The following is a 17,853-nucleotide window of genomic DNA, read 5'->3' as shown; positions in this document are numbered from 1 at the left end:
TCCACTCCAAGGAAGCGCGTGCGCGGCCACCTGCTCGGAAAGCAGGAGCAGCGGGTCTCAGTCAGTCCTGGCTGCCGGGACAAACACTGCAGGCTGGGGGCGAAACAGCAGACATTGACTTCTCACAATTTGGGAAGCTGGAAGTCTAAGGTCAAGGCGCTGGCAAGCTCGCTTCCTAGCAAAGGCCCTGGTCCTGGCTGCAGACGGCTGCCTTATCGCTGTCGCGCATGAAGCTCTGGGGCCTCTTCGAAGGACGCCCGAGGGGTCCCTGCCCGGGAGACTGAGCCGCGCAGGGTGTCAACACCCGGCATCCGAGCGCCACGTGGGGCTCGGGACACGCTGCGCCAGGCTCCTCCTCCCCCTGAGCGTCTTGCTCCCCAAATCTGTTTCGGTGTCGGCCTCTGCAGGATACCACCCTGGTCCAGGAGTCGATAGTACGGGGTTTGGAGCTGGTCACTCGCTGCCTACTGGCACAGGGGCCTGTCTGATGGCAGGGAGACGGTGGCCCTTGGCACAGGCGGTGGTCCGGTCCTGGCCAAGTTTTAAGTCCAATTTGGTGTTGAGTTGGAAGCTGCTGGGGGAAGGGACGGGGGTGTTGAGGTATGCGGACAGGAGCTCAAGGGCACAGAGCGGGCAGCTGGAGGTCAGGTGTGAGGAGGCCTCTGGTCACTAGCAGAGCAGCTCAGCTGCAGGGTGGAGACAGGCAGGCCTGGGGCCCATTGAAGAGATGGCCCAGCCCCAAGAGGCAGGACCCTCCCCACAGCAAGTGTGCTTGGCAGACGCCCCCCACCCACCTGCCCCACTAGTCTCTCTACTCCGTGGCTGTACACAGGGAGAGGGAGGGGACATCCAAGAACCACTGGGCATTCGAGTTCTGAGTTGACATGGGCCCCTGGGCATCCTTGTGGGCCCCACCAGAGCTGGACACACACAGGCTGTGGACAGCGGAGTCTTGGCAGGACAGGCTCACAGAGCGATGGCGTCCCCTCCTGGTCTCCTGGCACATGACTGGGGCTGGTACCTGCTCCCTGGGGTCAGAGACACCAGGCAGGAAGGCCAAGGGCGAGTGGAGATGAGGGCCCCCCTCGAGGCTCAGAAGGTGCGGGGTGATGGTCCCATCCCATCTCCACCTGACTCAGGACCAGGGGCTCCTGGAGGTCGACTCCCGCTCACCGAGGGCAGCCCGGGGGGGCAGACCACTCAGGCCTCAGGCACAGGAGTGCGGGCGTGACAGACTAGGTCAGAGGTCAGAACAGCTCTCACCCGCGTGGAGCATGGAGCAGGACAGACACCGGCAGCCTTCCCCAGGACCTCTGCCGTCACACGGGGCAAGGACGCCCAATCATGACGACACGATGCTGGGTCGGGGGAGCAAGAGACGGCAGGAGCTGCACCGGGCCGAGACTGGGGCTGCGGCACAGAAGATGGTTAGGGGCTCAGGGGCCCAGGGGTCGGAGGCCTGCGAGAAGTCCCTTGCCACATCGAGAGCAAAGGCCTGTGCCCAGCACCTCCCAGAAGGAAGCTCGAGACCCCTGGGTGCCTGTGGTAGCGTCCCCCATGCCCAAGCACTGCAGGCCGGTAGACCAGGTGGCAGGAAGCAGACGGGTGTGCAGACGGGAGGAGACGCGGGCCAGCTGGTCACCTCCAGTGTCTGAGCAGCGGGCAGGAGCCCCCCACCCGCCCCCGCAGCGAGGGCTGACGCAGCCCCCAGCTACCTGAACCCAGACTCAGATGGAAGCTGCTCAGTGTTAATGTTTATTTATAAAGTTGTGTCCTAAAAATGTTTCAAATAAATAATTTTAAACAAGATCCATCACAATGTACTTCCGTCTGCTGTGAGGCCTCTCCGGGGCCAAGGAGAGACAGCGTGGAGAATTTCTGCGTCTTGGCACGCAGGCCCACCCCGAGCTTTTCTTGCCCTTCCAGCAGCACCTGCTGGACCCCGGGCTGCGGCTCTCCAGGACGGGGCTCTTCACCAGGACCCCAAGCTCACGCTGCCACCCTGCTCGGGCCCGGCCGCTGCAGCACTGGCATGTAGGTCACTGGTCAGTAGAGCTACCACGCGTGGTTGTCGTTAGGTCTTCTTCATGACTGCCATGAAGGAGGCCTGCGGGAGAGATGGCGGGGTCTGGGCAGTGCTGCCCTGGGCTGCAGCACCCCTCCTGCCCTCCAGAAGCTGTCACCATAGCCCCCACTTCTTGACCCCTGGGAAGCTCTGCCTGGGGCTCTCGTGGGGAGAGACAAGGGCACCTCGCGCCCCGGGGCACAGTCTAGCCTGCAAGGCGGCTGCTGGGAGGGGCTCCACACAGCCCCACACGTACCTCCTGGAGAAGCTGCCCCAGCATTTCCTGGCTGTGAATGGAGCGCCTGTGGGGAAGGACACCATGGTCATCCCTCTGGGTCCCCCCGCCCCTTGCACATCTGGCAGGGTGGCCACACTCCAGGCCCACCCACTCTCTAGACGGTGCCACTCTTGTCCCACAGGCCCCTGGGCTCTGCCAGGACAGGGAAGAGCTGGGGTGTGGGGGGCGAAGGGGAGAGAAGCCCGGGGAGATGCTAAGGACCACAGCCCCCCGGACACACGCACACACACTCACACCCGGAGCCCACCTGTCTATCCTGGTCTCCACGGTCACCGTGAAAGCCCCCTCTGTGTCTGGCAGGTAGGTGGAGGGCACAATCCTGTAGGTCCCTGCAGACAGGTGGCAGAGCCGGCTCACCTCCTGGGTGTAGCAGTGCGGCACACAGCTTAGCAGAGGCTCCTGGAGCAGCAGGGAGGGCGCACCCAGGCCCCCGCCATCTGCAGGAACCTGGGGGAGGCACAGGCTCAGGCTGGGGGCCAGTGGTGAACGCTCCCCTCCTCACAGCCCTGGGCCTCGCTCCCTCCTTGGGCTGGGGACGCTGGGGCAACCTGTGTAGTCTCGCCATACGCGCCAGGCTGCAGAGCTGGGCTCACCGTTCACTGAGGCCGCAACACCAGTGCCCACGCCTGGGGACACCAGAGTCACCACTGCCCAGCCCTGCCCTGGGAGTCACCTCACTGGCCCTGACACCCATGATTTTTTGAAGGTTCGGGGTGCCCCGTGGGCGGGCTGGGGTTGAGCGAGGCTCCAGAGTCTGCCTTCAGCTGTTGGGGGGCACAGCAGCTCTGCCTCCCAAGGGTCCAGAACCTCCCCAGTCAGAGGAAACCCTCTCCTCCCCTGCCTGTACCCCAGGCTAGGCGTGACCACCCCCACGCGGGCCCGGTGACAGCGCAGCTCGGGGTCACCCTCCAGCCATGCCTCCTCAGGGCACCTGCTGGTGCACCAGCCCGTCCTGAAGCGGGGCCCCCAGAAGGAGCAGGGGAGCCACACGGTCACCCTGGAATCTGAATCTGTGACCTCTGACCTCTGACAATTCACCTCTTCCCCTTCCTCCTACTACAGGTGTTCTAAGCGCATCCTGCCTACAATTCGGGAGGGGAAGAGCAGCCCAAGGCCGGAGAAGGCGCTCTGGGTGGCACCTGTGACTCCCTGGCTCTCGCACAGCCGCCATACAACCTCCTACCAGCCGGGCCCCACCCGGCCCCTGGGGACGCCCTCTGCGGGGTCCCCTGGCTCACGCCCACGCGGGGCTGGAGATAAGTCACACTTTCCAGTGGAGTTCCTGGAAGCCACCCCTCCCTTCTGTCGTCCAGGATTCAGGCCACCCCACACTGCTGACCCACTGCGGCCTCACTCTGAGCCCCTCGCCCCCAGCTCTGTCTTTTCTTTCTAATCTAAAGACCCTCACTAGGTGCAGCATCCAACCAGACTGTCTCACTGAATGCGGGCCTCCCCTCCCTCCCTCTCCTGCTGGTTCCCGCGAGCCCAGGCCGTCTTTTATTCCAGACTCCCAGACTTGGGCCCTGGGGAGGGTGGGGTTCATGTGGCTTCAGAGCGGCTCCTGCTGGAGAACTGCTCCCCATGCACCCAGTGGGGACTCCTGGCTGGAGGCACAGCTCTGGGGACAGCTCAGGACACAGCTGCTTTGAGCCAGGGCAAGTGGACAAGGGGCCGCCTGAGCTGACCTGTGACCTCCAGTGAACTACAGACTCCGTAAAACCTAGAAATGAGTCTTGCCTGTGCCCAGCTGGCCCAGACACTGAGCCCAGAGGACATGGACAGAACTGGAGGGGCCTACCCCCCACCCTCTCCCCGTCCTGCCGCACTGCGCCTGACCCCCAGGAGCATGGGGAGCCTGCCTGGAAGACGTGGAAGCCGATGGGGTGGCACTTGCTGTCCTGGCAGTGCTGGCGCAGAGTGATGCGGACACAGCGGGGGCCTGTGCCCTCAGGCACCGACAGCGGGAAGCAGGGGTTGGTGGGGTAGGAGGCAAAGTTGCGGCTGCCCCCCGCTGTCCGGCCGACTCTCCAGGAGCCCCGCAGCCGCACAGTCTCCCACTCACCCGCGGGCGGGGCCTCCCGGTGGGCAGGGCTCTGGGCCGCCGGCTTGATGGCACTGCCGGGAGAGACAAGCACAGGAGGCGGCTGGCACACCATCCGGCCCCATCACAGGCGTGAGCACATAAACCCTGCGGAAACCGCCCGGGCCGCTCCCCCTCCTGAGCCCGAGACCCTGCCCGCCCCTCACCTGAGGGAGACTCTCCCGCTGGAGAAGACCCGAAGCAGAAACCGCCCCGGCACATCCTTCAGGAAGGTGCTGGGGACGGCCAGGTAGTAGCCCGGGGCGAGCTCACAGCGGAGGTGGACCTCCCGGTCGTACGCATGGCACACGGTGCCAGCCACGGGGGGCGCCGACAGGGCCCTGGGCAGGCTGACCCGCCGCTTCTCCACCTGCAGAGGGAGGCCGGCATGCAGAAGCCACAGAGACCGGAGCCTGGCCCCCACCCCGCTCCCAGCAGAGGGGTCCTTGTCAAAGCACCCATGCCTGCGGGTCTCCCCCAGCCTCTCAGGAGTTGGCTGAAAATGCCCATGAACTCAGGCTCTGTCGTGGGGTCAGTGGCTCTGTCCCAGACGTGAGCCTGCAAGTCCTCCTGCTCTGGGAGCAAACAGGCAAATCTAGACAGGGTTGTGCCCCAAATGGCATGTGGCTAATGCAAGCTGGGGACTGTGGGACGAAAGGCTTGCTAGGGACTTCCTTTGAAGGGGACACGCTGTAGGCCACGCGCCCACAGGGACAGGCTGTCAGCCCCCAGCAGGAAGTACAAAATTAAAAGCCAAGCGCCTGGGTGAGCGAACAGGCTGCGTCGTCCTGCGCCAGCCACCCTCCCATCCCCTGGGGAGAGCAGGACAGGTGTCTCCACGGTGATCCTCAGACAGCCCCACGAGGCCAGAACATTACCACCAGGTTTTGTAGGGAGGAGACTGAGGGAGGCTGGGAGGTGAAGTGACCGTCCGGGCGGGTCCTCAGCAGCCCTCCTGACACCTCTGCTCACTGAAGAGCCCCTCCCACCCCAAAGCCTACAGCTGGGTGCCCCCTGCCAGCTGTGCCAGTGGCCACTTCTGCTCCCCTCCCTTTGGCCAGACCCCCAGTGGGCAAGGCGGGGAGCAAGTCCCATGGACTCAGGTTGGAGCTGGGTCTGTAGGAGGACAGCTCGGGGGAGGACGTGGGGCTCCTGGGACCATCCCTGTCCCCACCCCCCACTGGGCGGGGGCCAGGCCTGGGGCAGTTACCTTCCAGACGTGCAGGCCCACGGCCTGGTAGTCCTTGCCGGGGAAGCTCGTGGGGCCCCCCACCGGTGCCCGGACCCGGGCCACCCCATCCGCCCCGCGTCTCTGCAGGAGGGCGACGTACACCTCGCTCGGCTCTGAGACCCGCAGCCAGAACTTGGGGTTGCTGGGGAAGCCACTGTTGTTCCGGCAGCCTCCTGCCGACTGGCCCTTGACCCAGGCCCCAGGCAGCGCCTGAGTGTGGCACAGAGCCTTTCCTGGGCAGGAGCACACGTGTCAGCTGCGGGGACAGCCGTCTCGCCCTCACCCCCCTACAGCACCAGGAAGCCAGCACCGCCAAGGGCCCCGCACCCGGCTACCTCTCCACCCGGACGGGAGGGGAAAGAACCATCTCTCCGCCCTGAAAGGAAGCCAGTAGGGCCAGAGCTGTGCCCTGGCACCCCCACAGGGGGACAGGGCACGGGCCCTGCCCTCTGACTGCAGCAGGCAGAGCCCATCGGGGCCGCTGCGCCCCCACGAGGGCCCTCCCTCACCTGAGTAGAGGCTCTGCAGGTGGCCGGCCTCTGTGACTGGGTAGCCGATGGTGACCTCGTCAAACTCCCGCAGGAACTCCTCCTCCTCCACCCAGAACTCCCCTTCCTGGAGCTGGGACAGCAACTCGGACCTGTCGGCTGCGTCCACCTGGCTCCACCCTTCGCCCCTGGAAGGAACCTCTCTTCAGTGGGGCTTCTCGCCCCAGAGCTGCCGGCAGCTGGCGCTGAGGAGCGGGGCAGTGGGGACCACAGGGGCCCTGCGGCAGGACTGCCAGCCGCCTCGGGCCCCCTCCCCTCTCCCAGGGCCCTCACCAGGCCGGGTAGGTGCGAGGGGCACGCTGGCCTCGTCGCTCCAGGTGGAGCTGCCACACCCCAGGTAGAGCCTCGGCTGGGGAGGGAGCGGCCCGGTCCCGCCCCCAGCCCCAGGCCCCCGGGGGGAGCCGTCCCAGGCCAGGACTCAAAGCTGAGCCGGGACACTGCTGCAGGCCTGTCACCTGCAGCCCGGCGGGGCAGCCAGCATTCCTTGGGTTCCCTCAAGACAGGCTCAGGCCCCAGCACGGCCTGAGTCCCAGTGCCCGGCACTAGGCCAGCCTTGTGAGCATGGGGGCCCAGGAACAGGTGCCCAGTGGGCTGCGCGGAGACCAACCAAATGCTGTTCTGACTGTGGACCAAGCCACGGGCAGCAGGCACACACATGGTCAGTATGGCTCCTGGCTGCCCTGGGCCCCACGCCCCTTCCCAACAGCAGCACGGTGACCCACAGCGCCCACACTCACCCCTCTCTCCAGGGCCCCTGCCAACACCGCCGACCCCAAGGGTTCTGGATCCGCAGCAGCAGGATGCTCTGGCCAGCCCGACCCCGCAGCTCTCGCAGATCAGAGACAATGAAAGCGTGGAATGACCCCAGCGCCCCGGAACCTGGGTGGGAACGGCTCGTCATGGCCCGGAAGGCCCCACGGTGAGCAGACACACAGCTCTGTCTCCTTGCCCGGGCCGCTCCAGCCCACCCAGCCATGGCCGCACAGACCCCTGGATCTCCAAGGGCCACCAGGGGCTCCTCTCTTGACCAGTTGTGGACAGGCCCGCGTGGGAGGAGCCTGACCAAGCGTACAGCCACAGCCAGGGGCCTGGGTCTGGACTCCGGCTTGGTTGCCACCAGTCCTGGCAACTATTCCTTCTGTGGGCCTCGGTCCTCGCCTGCTGGATGGGGGTGGTTCTCACACAGGCTGCTACCATCACTGTCACTGGTGGGCCAATGACGCCAGAGAGAAGAGAAACCTCCTCTCGGGGAGGCCCGCTAGGGAGACTGGGGACATCAGGGATTGACCCGAAACCAGCGGGAGGCCCAGGGGCCCAGAAGTGTAAAAGGGCTCCACCTGGCCGGAGACCTTGGGACAAACGGGTATAGAAGTGGAGGCACCAAGCAGAGGATGCTGCCCCACCTGGAAGCTGGGGTGGCGGTCCAGACAGAAGACGAGAAACTCCTGGAATGTCTTCAAGGGTTTACTCAGGAAGGCACCGCAGCCACCACTCTGGGTGTCCCACCCATGTCCCCAGCCCCTTGCCTCTTCTCCATCTCTGCCTAGGGGTTCCCCCAGAGCCTGAAGTGCCAAGAATTAGCCCTACCCCTGCCTGGACAGCTGATGCCAAACAGGCCAGCCCCCACCTGTGTCAGAGCCTCAGCCCCTCACCCCCAGGGTGCTCCCCAACGCCATCCTGAGCTCTGCCTGCGGGGAACCCAGACCAGGGCTGTGCCAGCCCGCACACGCCAGGCAGTGTGACGGTCAGCACGTGGCAGTTTATCTTCAGGTTCATGTTCTTTGGTCAAAAACCTGATCATGAAAATAATCTTAAACAGGAAAACAGTTCTGCCCAAAGACGTTCACTGCAGTGTTACTTCCAACAGCATAAAGCTGGGAAGAACTTAAAACCCCAGCACCGAGGAGGGAGCGAGGAAAACCAGGCAGACACGCAGGAAACGTGGTGCCGGCCACGTCTACGCAGCAACGCAGGAAGGGGGTAAACACAGAACGTAAAGCACACGAGTGCTTATGAGAAACACTGAGAAAGGGCGCTCAAGCCCGAAGCAGTCGAGTCTGAGTGACTTCTCTCCTCAGCACACGCTGCTCGATGAGCACACGTGTTACTAAGCGGACCTGAGCGCTCCCTCTGCCAGGTCACCAGCCGGGCCGGAGATGTGCCGCGACCTGCCTCCCAGGGACCCTGAGATGGGCTCCTGCCTCGCCCCAGTGGGAAGTCCTGGCCAAGGGAAAAGGGACACTTTTTCTGGAGAAGGGCAGTCAGGAAGAGACGGTCAAACCCCCAGACACCAGCTCCGAAGGACAGGGGTCCTATTCTCTACTGAGTCCCGACAGGACCACCGTAACGCACACTCGTGTGCTGGCGGGAGGCGGCGAGGGGCGGGGGTGCGCAGGCCCACCACCACCGGCCTCCCGCTTCACCTGTTCTGGGGCTGAGCACCGAGCAGCTTAGCAGACAGCGGTCCTTCAGGCCGAGCAGCTGCCGGCAGGTCCGGCACTCCGTGGCCACGGGCCTGTCCTGGTGGCCACTAGTTCTCGCCAAGTCCTTCAGGTTCCACCTTTCTGCCAGGCCACCCGTTAGGTCCACCAGGGCATCCGCCACCTGCCCTGCCCACAGGTGCTCATAGGAGCCATGGACCCTAGGGAGACAGCCAGGAGCGGGTGAGGCGAAGGCCCTGGGCCCCCAGCCCCTCTTCTGTCCCCCGCGGTCCATCTTCTGACCTACTTCAATCGCTTCTCCTTCCTCCCCCTTCACTCCCACCTTGTCCTCACCAAATCCAGACACAATCTTGCCCCCAGTGGGTGACGCACAGGGTCCCGTACACCCTGCTGCCTCCGCCCACTCCTCTGGTTCCCACGACCAAGCCCACGGCCCGGACAGCAGTGTGGGACGGTGGGCTCACTCACACAGATGCTGCCAGCAGGCCCCTCACTTTTTCAGTTTCTCTGCCCGAAGGCCTGCCTAGCAGTCCAGCCTCTTTCAGCAGGACGGTAAGTGCGTCCTGAGAGAAGTTCTTCAGTTCAGACTCAGGTGAGGGCCCTGGTCTCACTCGGGGCCACGACAAACAAGCACTGACACCTCAGTGGCCTCATTCCTCCCCAGCAACTGGCAGAGAGGCCGCCTGTCCTCAGCGGTGACAAACAAATGGTGGAGACCTTTTTCTTGTTCAGGTTTAAGGAAAGAGAAAGGAGAAAACACACACCCTCTCTCTGGACTTCACGACTGACTCTGAACGAGGGCAGGGAGAGGAGTGGGCAGCGGGGAGGGCAAACCACAGGCCAAGTCTCAGAGTTTTGCTGCTGGACAGCTTGGCCCCATCCCAGGACTGGCCGCCAGACCCTCGGTGCTGACCAGGGTGCGGCAGCCCAGGGGGAGCGGACGTGCCTCCCGGGGGCCCGAGCCCACCCCGCCCGGCCCTCCAGGCCCCTGGCGCGCGTACTTGGCGTAGACCTTCTCCAGTAAGGGAAGCCAGAACACATCCTCTCTCTGGCACCGGGAGAAGCAGAGTCTCCCTGCAAGACAAGGCAGACGGTCATCTATGGTCACCTCCACCCAGTGTCCAAACTGCCAAACTCGACAGGTGAAGGAGCCACGGTACGTCCGCTCGAGCCAGCTCGGCTGTCCCGGAGGGAAGACCTGCCACGTGCGGGGGGAGGCAAAAGGAGGCCGTGAGAGAAGGGCATCAAGTGTGCTTTCCAAGCACCCAGACCAGAGCGGGACCGTGCTGCTGTGCAAAGGACTCCACCCTACCCCACGCCCAGCTGCCAGTGCTCATGGAAAACCCAGTCGCTGGACAGAAGACCAACAGACCTTTCAATTAAACATGCTAGGACCACACTGAGCAAGCCAAGTGTCTCCTGAAGCTGAAAGTCAACTAGTATGTCCCACTGTCCCAAACAAGCACCTGACCTGAATCTAAGCAAACTTGACTTTGCAGGCCTGAGTGACCCCATTCTTGACTGAGTGGCTGAGGTGGCAGGTCCCCAGGGGCACAGCACCCACCCCCTTCCCTGCTGGAGCCCGGGCCTCAGGAACTCTGCCAGCGCCCGGCCCACTGCCGTTCACTGCTGGGTCTGCGATCCCGGCCCCGTGTGGAGAGGCAGGAGGGCTCTGCGCCCAGGCAGCCTCATTTGGTCCTGGCTCTGCCCCTTAGCAAGACAATGACAATGGTTTTAGCGCCCTAATTTGTGAGAAAGGGCCAAGGCCGGCAAGGCCTGCAAGAATGACAGCCAGCACCACAGTGCGCTTGTTAGCACGGGACCCGGTCACCAGTGTCAACGAAGCTGAGCTCATCAGTGACTCTCAGCACCAGCCAAGCGTGACGACCCTGAGGAGGGTGTCCGAGAGGCCGTCTCTACCTGCCCTACTGCCTAGCATCAGGAACTGTTCTCATCACCTTCTGCCAACCGATACAGACCCTGTAAAAACCCCGACAAGCCAGAGACTCACTCCCTGCCAGGAGCACGGGATCCCTCAGCTGACCCTTCCCCTCCCTGGGCTGGCACTCTTGTCTTTATTCCAGTTGCACGGCTGACTACATGGGAACGCAAGGCTGAGCAGGGCAGAAAGCACCCCAGCTGGACGCCTGCAGGAGGGGGTTGTCTCTGCACCTGAGCCCGGAGGACCCACGGTCTGACAGCCCGGCTCTCACTGTCCACTAACCATGCTGGGCAGTCGCGGCAGAGCCCCGCAGAGCAACAGGTTAGCTGTCCCCACTTCCCTCCTGCGCATGCAGACAGGGAGAAAGAGCAGGGAGGAACCCGCGCGGCTGCAGGCACCTGGTCCCGCAGGTGCTGGCTCTTCTGCAGGGCGGCGCAGGCGCACAGGAACCAGCAGTCCCCCAGCAGCCCTTGCTTCACCTGTCCTTCCTGCGGGTTATCTGCAAACAGCCGGGGTGTGGCACAGATTTCCTGAAAGAAAAAAAAGTGTCCAGAATTACACCATGCCTGATGGCTAGTCTTTAAAACTAAGAACACAGGATCTATGTGATGGCAGCTGAGGAGGAGCTTTTCTGGTCATCCACATTGTCCAACTGGGTGGGGGGAGGCGGCAAAACAGCTGGCTTCTTGCAGGCATTATCCACCTGCCCCTCCTGCTTCAGAGCCCCCTGTCCAGCTTAGATTCTGGGGTCCCTGTCTGTGTCCACATTCCTCAATTGGCTAACCCCCCAACTCGGGATGAATCTTCCCCTCCCCTCCAGACACCTTGCTCATGACGGCAAGTCTCAGGTGGGCTCCCTGCACTAATTCTCTCAGAGGCTCAATATCCACATGCCAGGCTAGTGTACACCTTCTCCTTCCTCCTTTTCTCAAAGCACCCACGTCCCTTGGAGCAGGTGACCTCATGACCCGACGCTTCCTCAGGAGCTACCTGACCTGACCCCCTCTCCTGCCCTACGTGCCTGAATTCTTCCCATGACTCCCTTCTTCTCCCACCTCTACACAGAATCCCACCTGCGTAGGGCACAAGAGAGAATGTCTCGTCTTCTCTGAGACCATCCGTGGGCACGGTTCCCCTCTTGGCCCTTCACTGACAAACTTCTCGAAGCAGCTGCTATCCCTGCTTCCTCCCTTCCGGTCACTTGGTCACTTGCAAGGCCAGCCTGCTGAGCCAGTCATGGCCCTCAAGCTGCTTCTTTTCAATGTCATCTCTGTGTCCTCATCTTTCTCAACACTTGCAGCACTGGAGCAGTGGCTGCCCCTCCCCTAGCAGTCCCCTCTTGGCTTCCATGATTCCACGTACTTTTGGCTCCTTCCACCTAACTGCCTGCTGCTACTCAAGTCTACCTGTTAAGGTACCTGGGGTTCCCCAAGGCTCATTTCCAAGCCCTCTCTTCTCTGTCCATGCTTTCTCCTCAAATACTCTTCCAGACCCTGGACAGTTAGCCATCTGTTACTGAGCCAATGCCCAGCATCTGGCCCAGATCTTCCTGAGCTCCCAACTCTCACATCCACTTGCCTACTGTCAGCTCTGCTTGAACATGTGAGACCAAAACCCAGGCCTAGATTTCCACCCTACCCCTCCTCCACCCCCAGTTCTCCCTAGCATGTCACACAGGACCACCGTCCACGCGGGGGCCCAGGCTGGGAACCTGGAAGTCGTCCCTGATCTCGCCTTCATCCTCACCTTCTGCTTCCTGTCAGTCACTGAGACCAATCAACCCCCTCTTCAAAGTACTTCTCAAATCCACCTGCTCCAAAGCACCATCCTAATGGCCGTCACGCTAATCTAAGCCCCTTCGTCTTTTGCCAAGACCACTGCAACAGCCACCTGTATTCTTGCCCAACAATCCATTTCACCTGGCAGTGAGAGGGCACTTCCTAAAACAAATCCAGCGGGGAGGGTAGAGCTCAGTGGTGGAGCGCATGCTGAGCACGCTCTAAGTCCTGCGTTCCACCTCCAGTAGCTCCACCAAAAAAGTTAAAAACACAAATCTAGTTGAACTACTCTTCCACTAAAAACAGTCTAATGGCCTCCTAATGCACCTAAAACCCTTTTTTTAACCCAAATTCCACTGGCATGGCCGATCAGGTTCTTTGGCCCTGGCCACCTCCATAACAAACAGTGTTGCCCAAGGAAAGTAACTGTTGCCAGAGCCAAACGATTCTGGCTTTGTTCCAGAGCTGGTGCCACGCAGATGTCTCCGCTAAGGCTGTATATACACTCAGAGTGCAGGGCTGCCCCTTGGGCAGTCTTACTCAGCCAATACACCATTTCTAAAGATTATCAACATAGCACTAGCCAGGAGCATCCCTCTAAACTGCCACCTTAAAACGTCTACATCTGAAAGAGCAAGTGCACAAAGTCCAAAACAGGAGTTTGGGAGCAAAACGGCTTTGCTTTGTAGGCTCGGTCTGGCCCCTCCGGAAGAGCAGGAGAGTAGCGCACTCAAGCAGCAGAACAAGACCGCTTGTGGCAGAAGAGCCACGCAGACCAGGAGCCCATCAGAGCGGAGGCAGGCGGGGCTCAATCTGTGCCTGAGAAAACACTTCGAACCGCCTACTGAATAGAGCGCTGGCAGGTGGGGCCGTGAGCTCGGGTCCAGCATACCCCGAGCGCGCTGGAGAGGGAGCCGGGACGCACTCCTGAGGACGGCGGCGGCCGCGGCAGCAGCAGACCCTGCCAGCCGCTGTGTGCCCAGCCCGGCCGACCCCGGCCACCGCTCCCGCCCGGCCTCCGCGCTCGCACCCCGGCAGGAGGCAGCCCCGAGAGGTCCGGCGCGAGACCCGCGCGCCCCTCGCCCCACCTGGGGCCGCCTCCACGTGATTTCCTCCCGGAACTGGGCCAGCGGCGTGGAGAAGCTGGAGAAGAGCGAGGAGTCCGAGGCCGGGAACGCGGCGTCCCGGAAGAGCTCCCTGGCCGGCTCCCGCATCTTGGGCGCCCCGGGCTCCCATCTGCGGGCCGCGCCCCGGCGCCGAGCGCAGCCGAGGGGGCTTGCGGCCCCGAAGGGAGAGCGAGCCGGCCGCGGTCCCACCTGCCCCGCGGGACCCACGATCCCACCAGCCGGGGTGTCCGCCCGCTCCGTCGCCCCGGTAACCGCCGTCCTAGGCGACAGCCAATCAGGCGCGGGGCTCCTGGCCACATGACGGAGCGGCCCAATCGTATTCAAGCGTTGGGAAGCAAGTCCAAGCCAGAGCCCCAGCCCAGGGGGTGTGGTTCCCGGCTGGGCTCTCGCGAGGCCGCGCCGTCGCCCCGGCTGCACTTCTCCTTGCGGAGCCGGGAGCTGCGAACTGTCCCAGCCGAGATTCACACCTGGGAGGCTGGAGGGCGTCTTCTCCTCGGGCCCGTGCGGCTCGCGTCGGGGCGACGGGGCCACCTGGACTGGGGCTGAAGGGACCGGAGAGGCCGCCTGGGCCGAGGTCGGGCCGCGAACTACGGGTCCCCGCGTGCAGCGCCGCCTCCCAGAACGCGCTTCTTCCGGCGCGGGGCGGCGGTCCGGCCGCCTGCTGATCGGGCCTCCGGTGGCCGGCGCTTGGCACGGCGGGCTCTGAGCCGCCCGGGCCGCTGTGGCGTCTGCTACTGGTGTGGTTGTGTGCTGGGGTCCTGGGGAATGTTAGCGCCCCGGGGACGGCCTTCCCAGGCCGTCTGGGACCAGACGCTGGATCCTGAGCGGGGCAGGCGATGAGGCTGGAGCGCCCTCCTGGTCCCCGGATGGCCGGGCCTCTCTGGTCCTCGTGGGCCGGACAGTGACCCGCTGGACTTGCGGTTGTAGTTCATGGCCGCTCAGTGCTGCGGATTGGTGAGGACAGTGATTCGGGATCTGCCCCGCGATTCACCTTTGCTGCAGGTGGGGAACCTGCCCGTCCCCACCCCCGTTCCCGGGAAGGAAGGACGGCAGCCAGTCAGAGCCTTTTTCACCGACTGCTCTTCCAAGCCTGCCTCACTGCGGCCAGAGCCTCCACAGAGGGTCGCACGGTGGAGGAGAAGGGTCCTCAACCCTTCTAGGAAGCTCTCTGCCACCTACTAGAGCGTCACAGATTTTGCATCCGCCAGCCGCTTTTAGCTGGCCTTCCAGTTATGAAGGGCCACCAGATCGAAGCCCTTCTGCAGTCAAATCCAAAAAGTCCTACTGCTGATGAGAAACACCCTGATTTAAGAGACCGTGCCCTGACCTTCTTGCTCTGGAGTCCAGGGTTGCTATAACAGCTGCAGTCTCTTCCTCTGAAAGGTCGGGCAGGGCCTGCAGGGGTAGCAGGTGCTGGTGCTGACATGAGGTTGTGCTGTCTTGACCCCACCCGGCCCCACCCCCCTGGTTTGAGGGCCTAGGGTACTCATCTCTCCTGAGGTTCTAGAAGAGGGACTGGCTGCATCTTCTGCCATCTCTGTTTGGGGTGCTTAGTTCAGGACCATTCAGCACCCACATGGTGCTAACTCTCCCAGAAGATGGTTTTGATTCCTTGGCAGGCTGGAGACTGCAGTGTAGCTGAAAAGAATCAGAAAGGGCCTGGTTTCTGCCTCATGTGGAAGTTCTGAAGGAGTAAGAGAAATTCCTTCCCTGTCCTGGGGTGTTGGGTAACTGGTCTGCCCCAGGTAACTCATAGGGTTGGTGAGCAGCAGAGCTGGGGCCAGCCCAAGATCTGGACTTAGAGTGGGGACTTATGCCGGGCTGCTTGCCCAGGCTTGCAAGCTCTGGAGAGCAGGCAGCTTCCTATGGACATATCAGTGTCCAGGGCTGGGCCAATGCCCAGAGAAGGGGCCAGGAGACAGTGGGTGCTGGGTAGGCAGCAGCCCAGATCTGCAGGAATGGGTCTGTGACCAACACTGAGATAGCACTAAGGCAGCTCTCCTGTGGCCTGCCTGGGACAGCTCCTCCTGGGCCACCTTACCCTCACTTGCCCTGCCTGTGGTCCCATCCCCCACCCTGGGTACAGAGAAGCTCCCCTGGCCAATGAGTAGTGCATTCGCCTCTCCCTCTGGGGCCCACCCCTGAGTGCTGTGCAGAGTGGGGCCTCTGGTGCGTGGGTGTCAGGAGGAGTGGGAAGCAGCCTGGGGTGTTGAGACGAGGAAGTACTCTGGAAGCAGCTAGTTCACGACCACAGCTTCCACAACTGCGGACCCTGGGATGGGCGGCTACTTAAAGTCTGGCCTCACGGCCCTCACTGTAAGGCAGGCACACAGTGCTGTTTGAAGGTTCCAGGAGGATGAGGATGAATGTCCCCCCAGCCCTCAGGCAGGATCAGTCTGCCCACTGACCACACTGCCAGCTGGTGGGCTGTGTACCACATGCATCTGACCTCTTCCTTTCCCAAGCCCATGGGTGGAATTCATAGTGCCCCAAGCCCCCAGGTTGTCGCCTCTGGAGTCTGCTCTCTATGGCTTTGCTCACACGTGCTCTGCCTAGGTGACTGCTGTGGTCTTTAAGGGATGTTCCCTAACTTCCCAGCCAGGAGGGGTCTCTCTCTCTCTCTCCTGAACCCCCACATCTCTCCCCAGTTTGTTCATTGGGCAATAACTGGGCACTGCATTCTTACGAGGATAGATTAGAAACTAGTGTTCTGCCCACAAATCAGCCAGAGTTCGGGGAGTCGGGGCGGGGGGAGCTGGGATGCCCCAGGTGAAGGGACAGGCAGCAGTAGTTTGTGGGGAAGAAGGGGAGGTGTGCTGGCCAGAGGGCACAGCCCTGGCTTGGCTGATAGCCACGTTCCACGGGGCCCCACTGCACAGCTGCTCCTGCCTCACCGGGAACCCTGGTTCTGATTCTGCACATCTGCTGGCAGATGGGGCTTCTGGACCTCTCCCCAGCTCCAGAGCCATAAGTTTTAGAAAGAGCCGTGTGCCCCAGCTCTGGGCAGTGGGGTGCAAGGAGCAGTCTTCTGGGGGCTGCTGGGCAAGTTCTCCAGTCCACAGAAGGCCCAAGGATGGAGTGTTCTCTCGCAGGCAGACTTTGGATAACGGCGTGTGAGGATGTGGCATCAGAAACAGCTGCAGCCGGCTTGTGACCACAGGGGGACGAGCCACAGGACAAAAGCCAGTGTGCCTAGAAGCCAGAGCAGAAAGAGAAATAACCTGGATCTCTGGTGATGCCCCTGAGTCCCCAGGCTGGCCAGTCCTAGGGTCACTTCTGGTCACAGGAGATGGTAGGTGCAGGTTTACCTTTTGAGTAATTTTGAGCTGGATCTTTTGTTTCAGCTTCACAAGCACTGAGTGGAGACCTTGCGTTGATTGTCTATTATTGTGTTACAGATTGCCCCCAAATTTAGTGACTTAACACAACAGGCATTATGTCAGAGTTTCTGTGGGTCAAGAATGTGGCAGCAGGGGAGGGTGCAGCTCAGCGGTAGAGCACATGCTTAGCATACACGAGGTCCTGGGTTCAGTCTGCAGTACCCCATTGAAATAAATAAATAAATAAAATAAATAAATAAGAATGTGGCAGCGACTCTGGTGGTTCTGGCTCAGGGTCTCTTGAAATTTACAGTCCAGATGTCACCTGGACTGAAGTCATCTGGAGGTCGGCTGGGGCTGGAGGGTCAAGCTCAGGGAGGCTCCGCTCCTCGTCCCGTGGACCTCCATGGAGCTGCTCGAGTGTCCTCCCAGCATGGCAGCTGGTTCCTCCCAGAGCGGGTAATGCAAGCGAAGAGGAAGATGGAAGCTGCAGTGTGTTTACACCCACCTCAGCTCCCTGGTTTCTGTAGCCTTCTGTTTAGGCAAGTGAGTGACGAAGTCCAGCCCATGTGCAGGGGCGGGGCGTTCCGCCCCTGTGGAGGGAGGCGAATCAGAGTTCGTAGACTTGTGTTAAGACCCTCCAGGGTGGGCCAGCGGTGAGAAAGCGGCGAGGTTTTAGGAGGGGGCAGACAGCACGTTTGCGCTTCACAACATCGCTCGCAGTGCAGCGGGCTCAGAAGTAGGTCCTTCAGGTGGGGCTGAGTGAGTTGGCTCAGAGGCCCAGATTTGGGCCAGGAGTGGAGGAAGACACTGAGTGCCTTTGAAGGCACTTGGTAACTCCTCACGTGAGTCAGAGACGGCAGGTGCCGCAGGCCAGAGATACAGGTGAGACAGCGGGAGGCCCGTGGAGTTGGAAGGACTGGCCTTGGGTCCTCAGGTTAGGAAGCTGGTGGGACTGGAGGAGAAGGACCTGATTTGGGAAAAACGCCTCGAGTGGAGGACCTGGGTTAGACATGCTCTCGG

General features: G+C 62.2%; 1 protein-coding gene across 6 annotated transcripts; it reads right to left on the bottom strand.

Annotated features, from left to right (window-relative positions):
- Positions 1-1,734: 1,734 nt before the first annotated feature.
- CAPN10 (calpain 10) lies at positions 1,735-13,743 on the bottom strand. 6 transcript variants are annotated; one of them, XM_064485349.1, is made up of 12 exons: positions 13,472-13,743; positions 11,004-11,135; positions 9,665-9,861; positions 8,646-8,863; positions 6,960-7,101; positions 6,184-6,350; positions 5,654-5,907; positions 4,611-4,813; positions 4,426-4,507; positions 2,611-2,810; positions 2,322-2,367; positions 1,735-2,107 (listed from the first exon to the last, which is right to left on the bottom strand). In XM_064485349.1, the coding sequence occupies exons 1-12, from the start codon at positions 13,595-13,597 to the stop codon at positions 2,075-2,077; spliced, it is 1,800 nt and encodes a 599-aa protein (XP_064341419.1). In that variant the 5' UTR covers positions 13,598-13,743; the 3' UTR covers positions 1,735-2,074. The 6 variants fall into 6 exon arrangements, with proteins under 6 accessions (XP_064341419.1, XP_010998624.2, XP_064341417.1 ...); XM_011000322.3 differs by having other exon boundaries at positions 4,223-4,478; XM_064485347.1 differs by having other exon boundaries at positions 2,611-2,762; positions 4,223-4,478.
- Positions 13,744-17,853: the final 4,110 nt, after the last annotated feature.

This window comes from Camelus dromedarius, chromosome 4, assembly GCF_036321535.1.
Source record: "Camelus dromedarius isolate mCamDro1 chromosome 4, mCamDro1.pat, whole genome shotgun sequence".
NCBI lineage: Eukaryota > Metazoa > Chordata > Mammalia > Artiodactyla > Camelidae > Camelus > Camelus dromedarius.
The sequence above is the reverse complement of the archived record's forward strand: the minus strand, read 5'-3'. Positions and strand labels throughout refer to the sequence as shown.

Bases quoted from the DNA above. Each gene is read 5' to 3' on its own strand.
- CAPN10 (XM_011000322.3), bottom strand. From the start codon at position 13,597: ATGCGGGAGCCGGCCAGGGAGCTCTTCCGGGACGCCGCGTTCCCGGCC. The intron at 4,814-5,653 runs GTAACTGCCCCA...CTCCCTCTGCAG, and splicing joins TGGGCCTGCACGTCTGGAAG to GTGGAGAAGCGGCGGGTCAG. The intron at 2,368-2,610 runs GTGGGCTCCGGG...CCTTCCCCACAG, and splicing joins GTGGAGACCAGGATAGACAG to GCGCTCCATTCACAGCCAGG.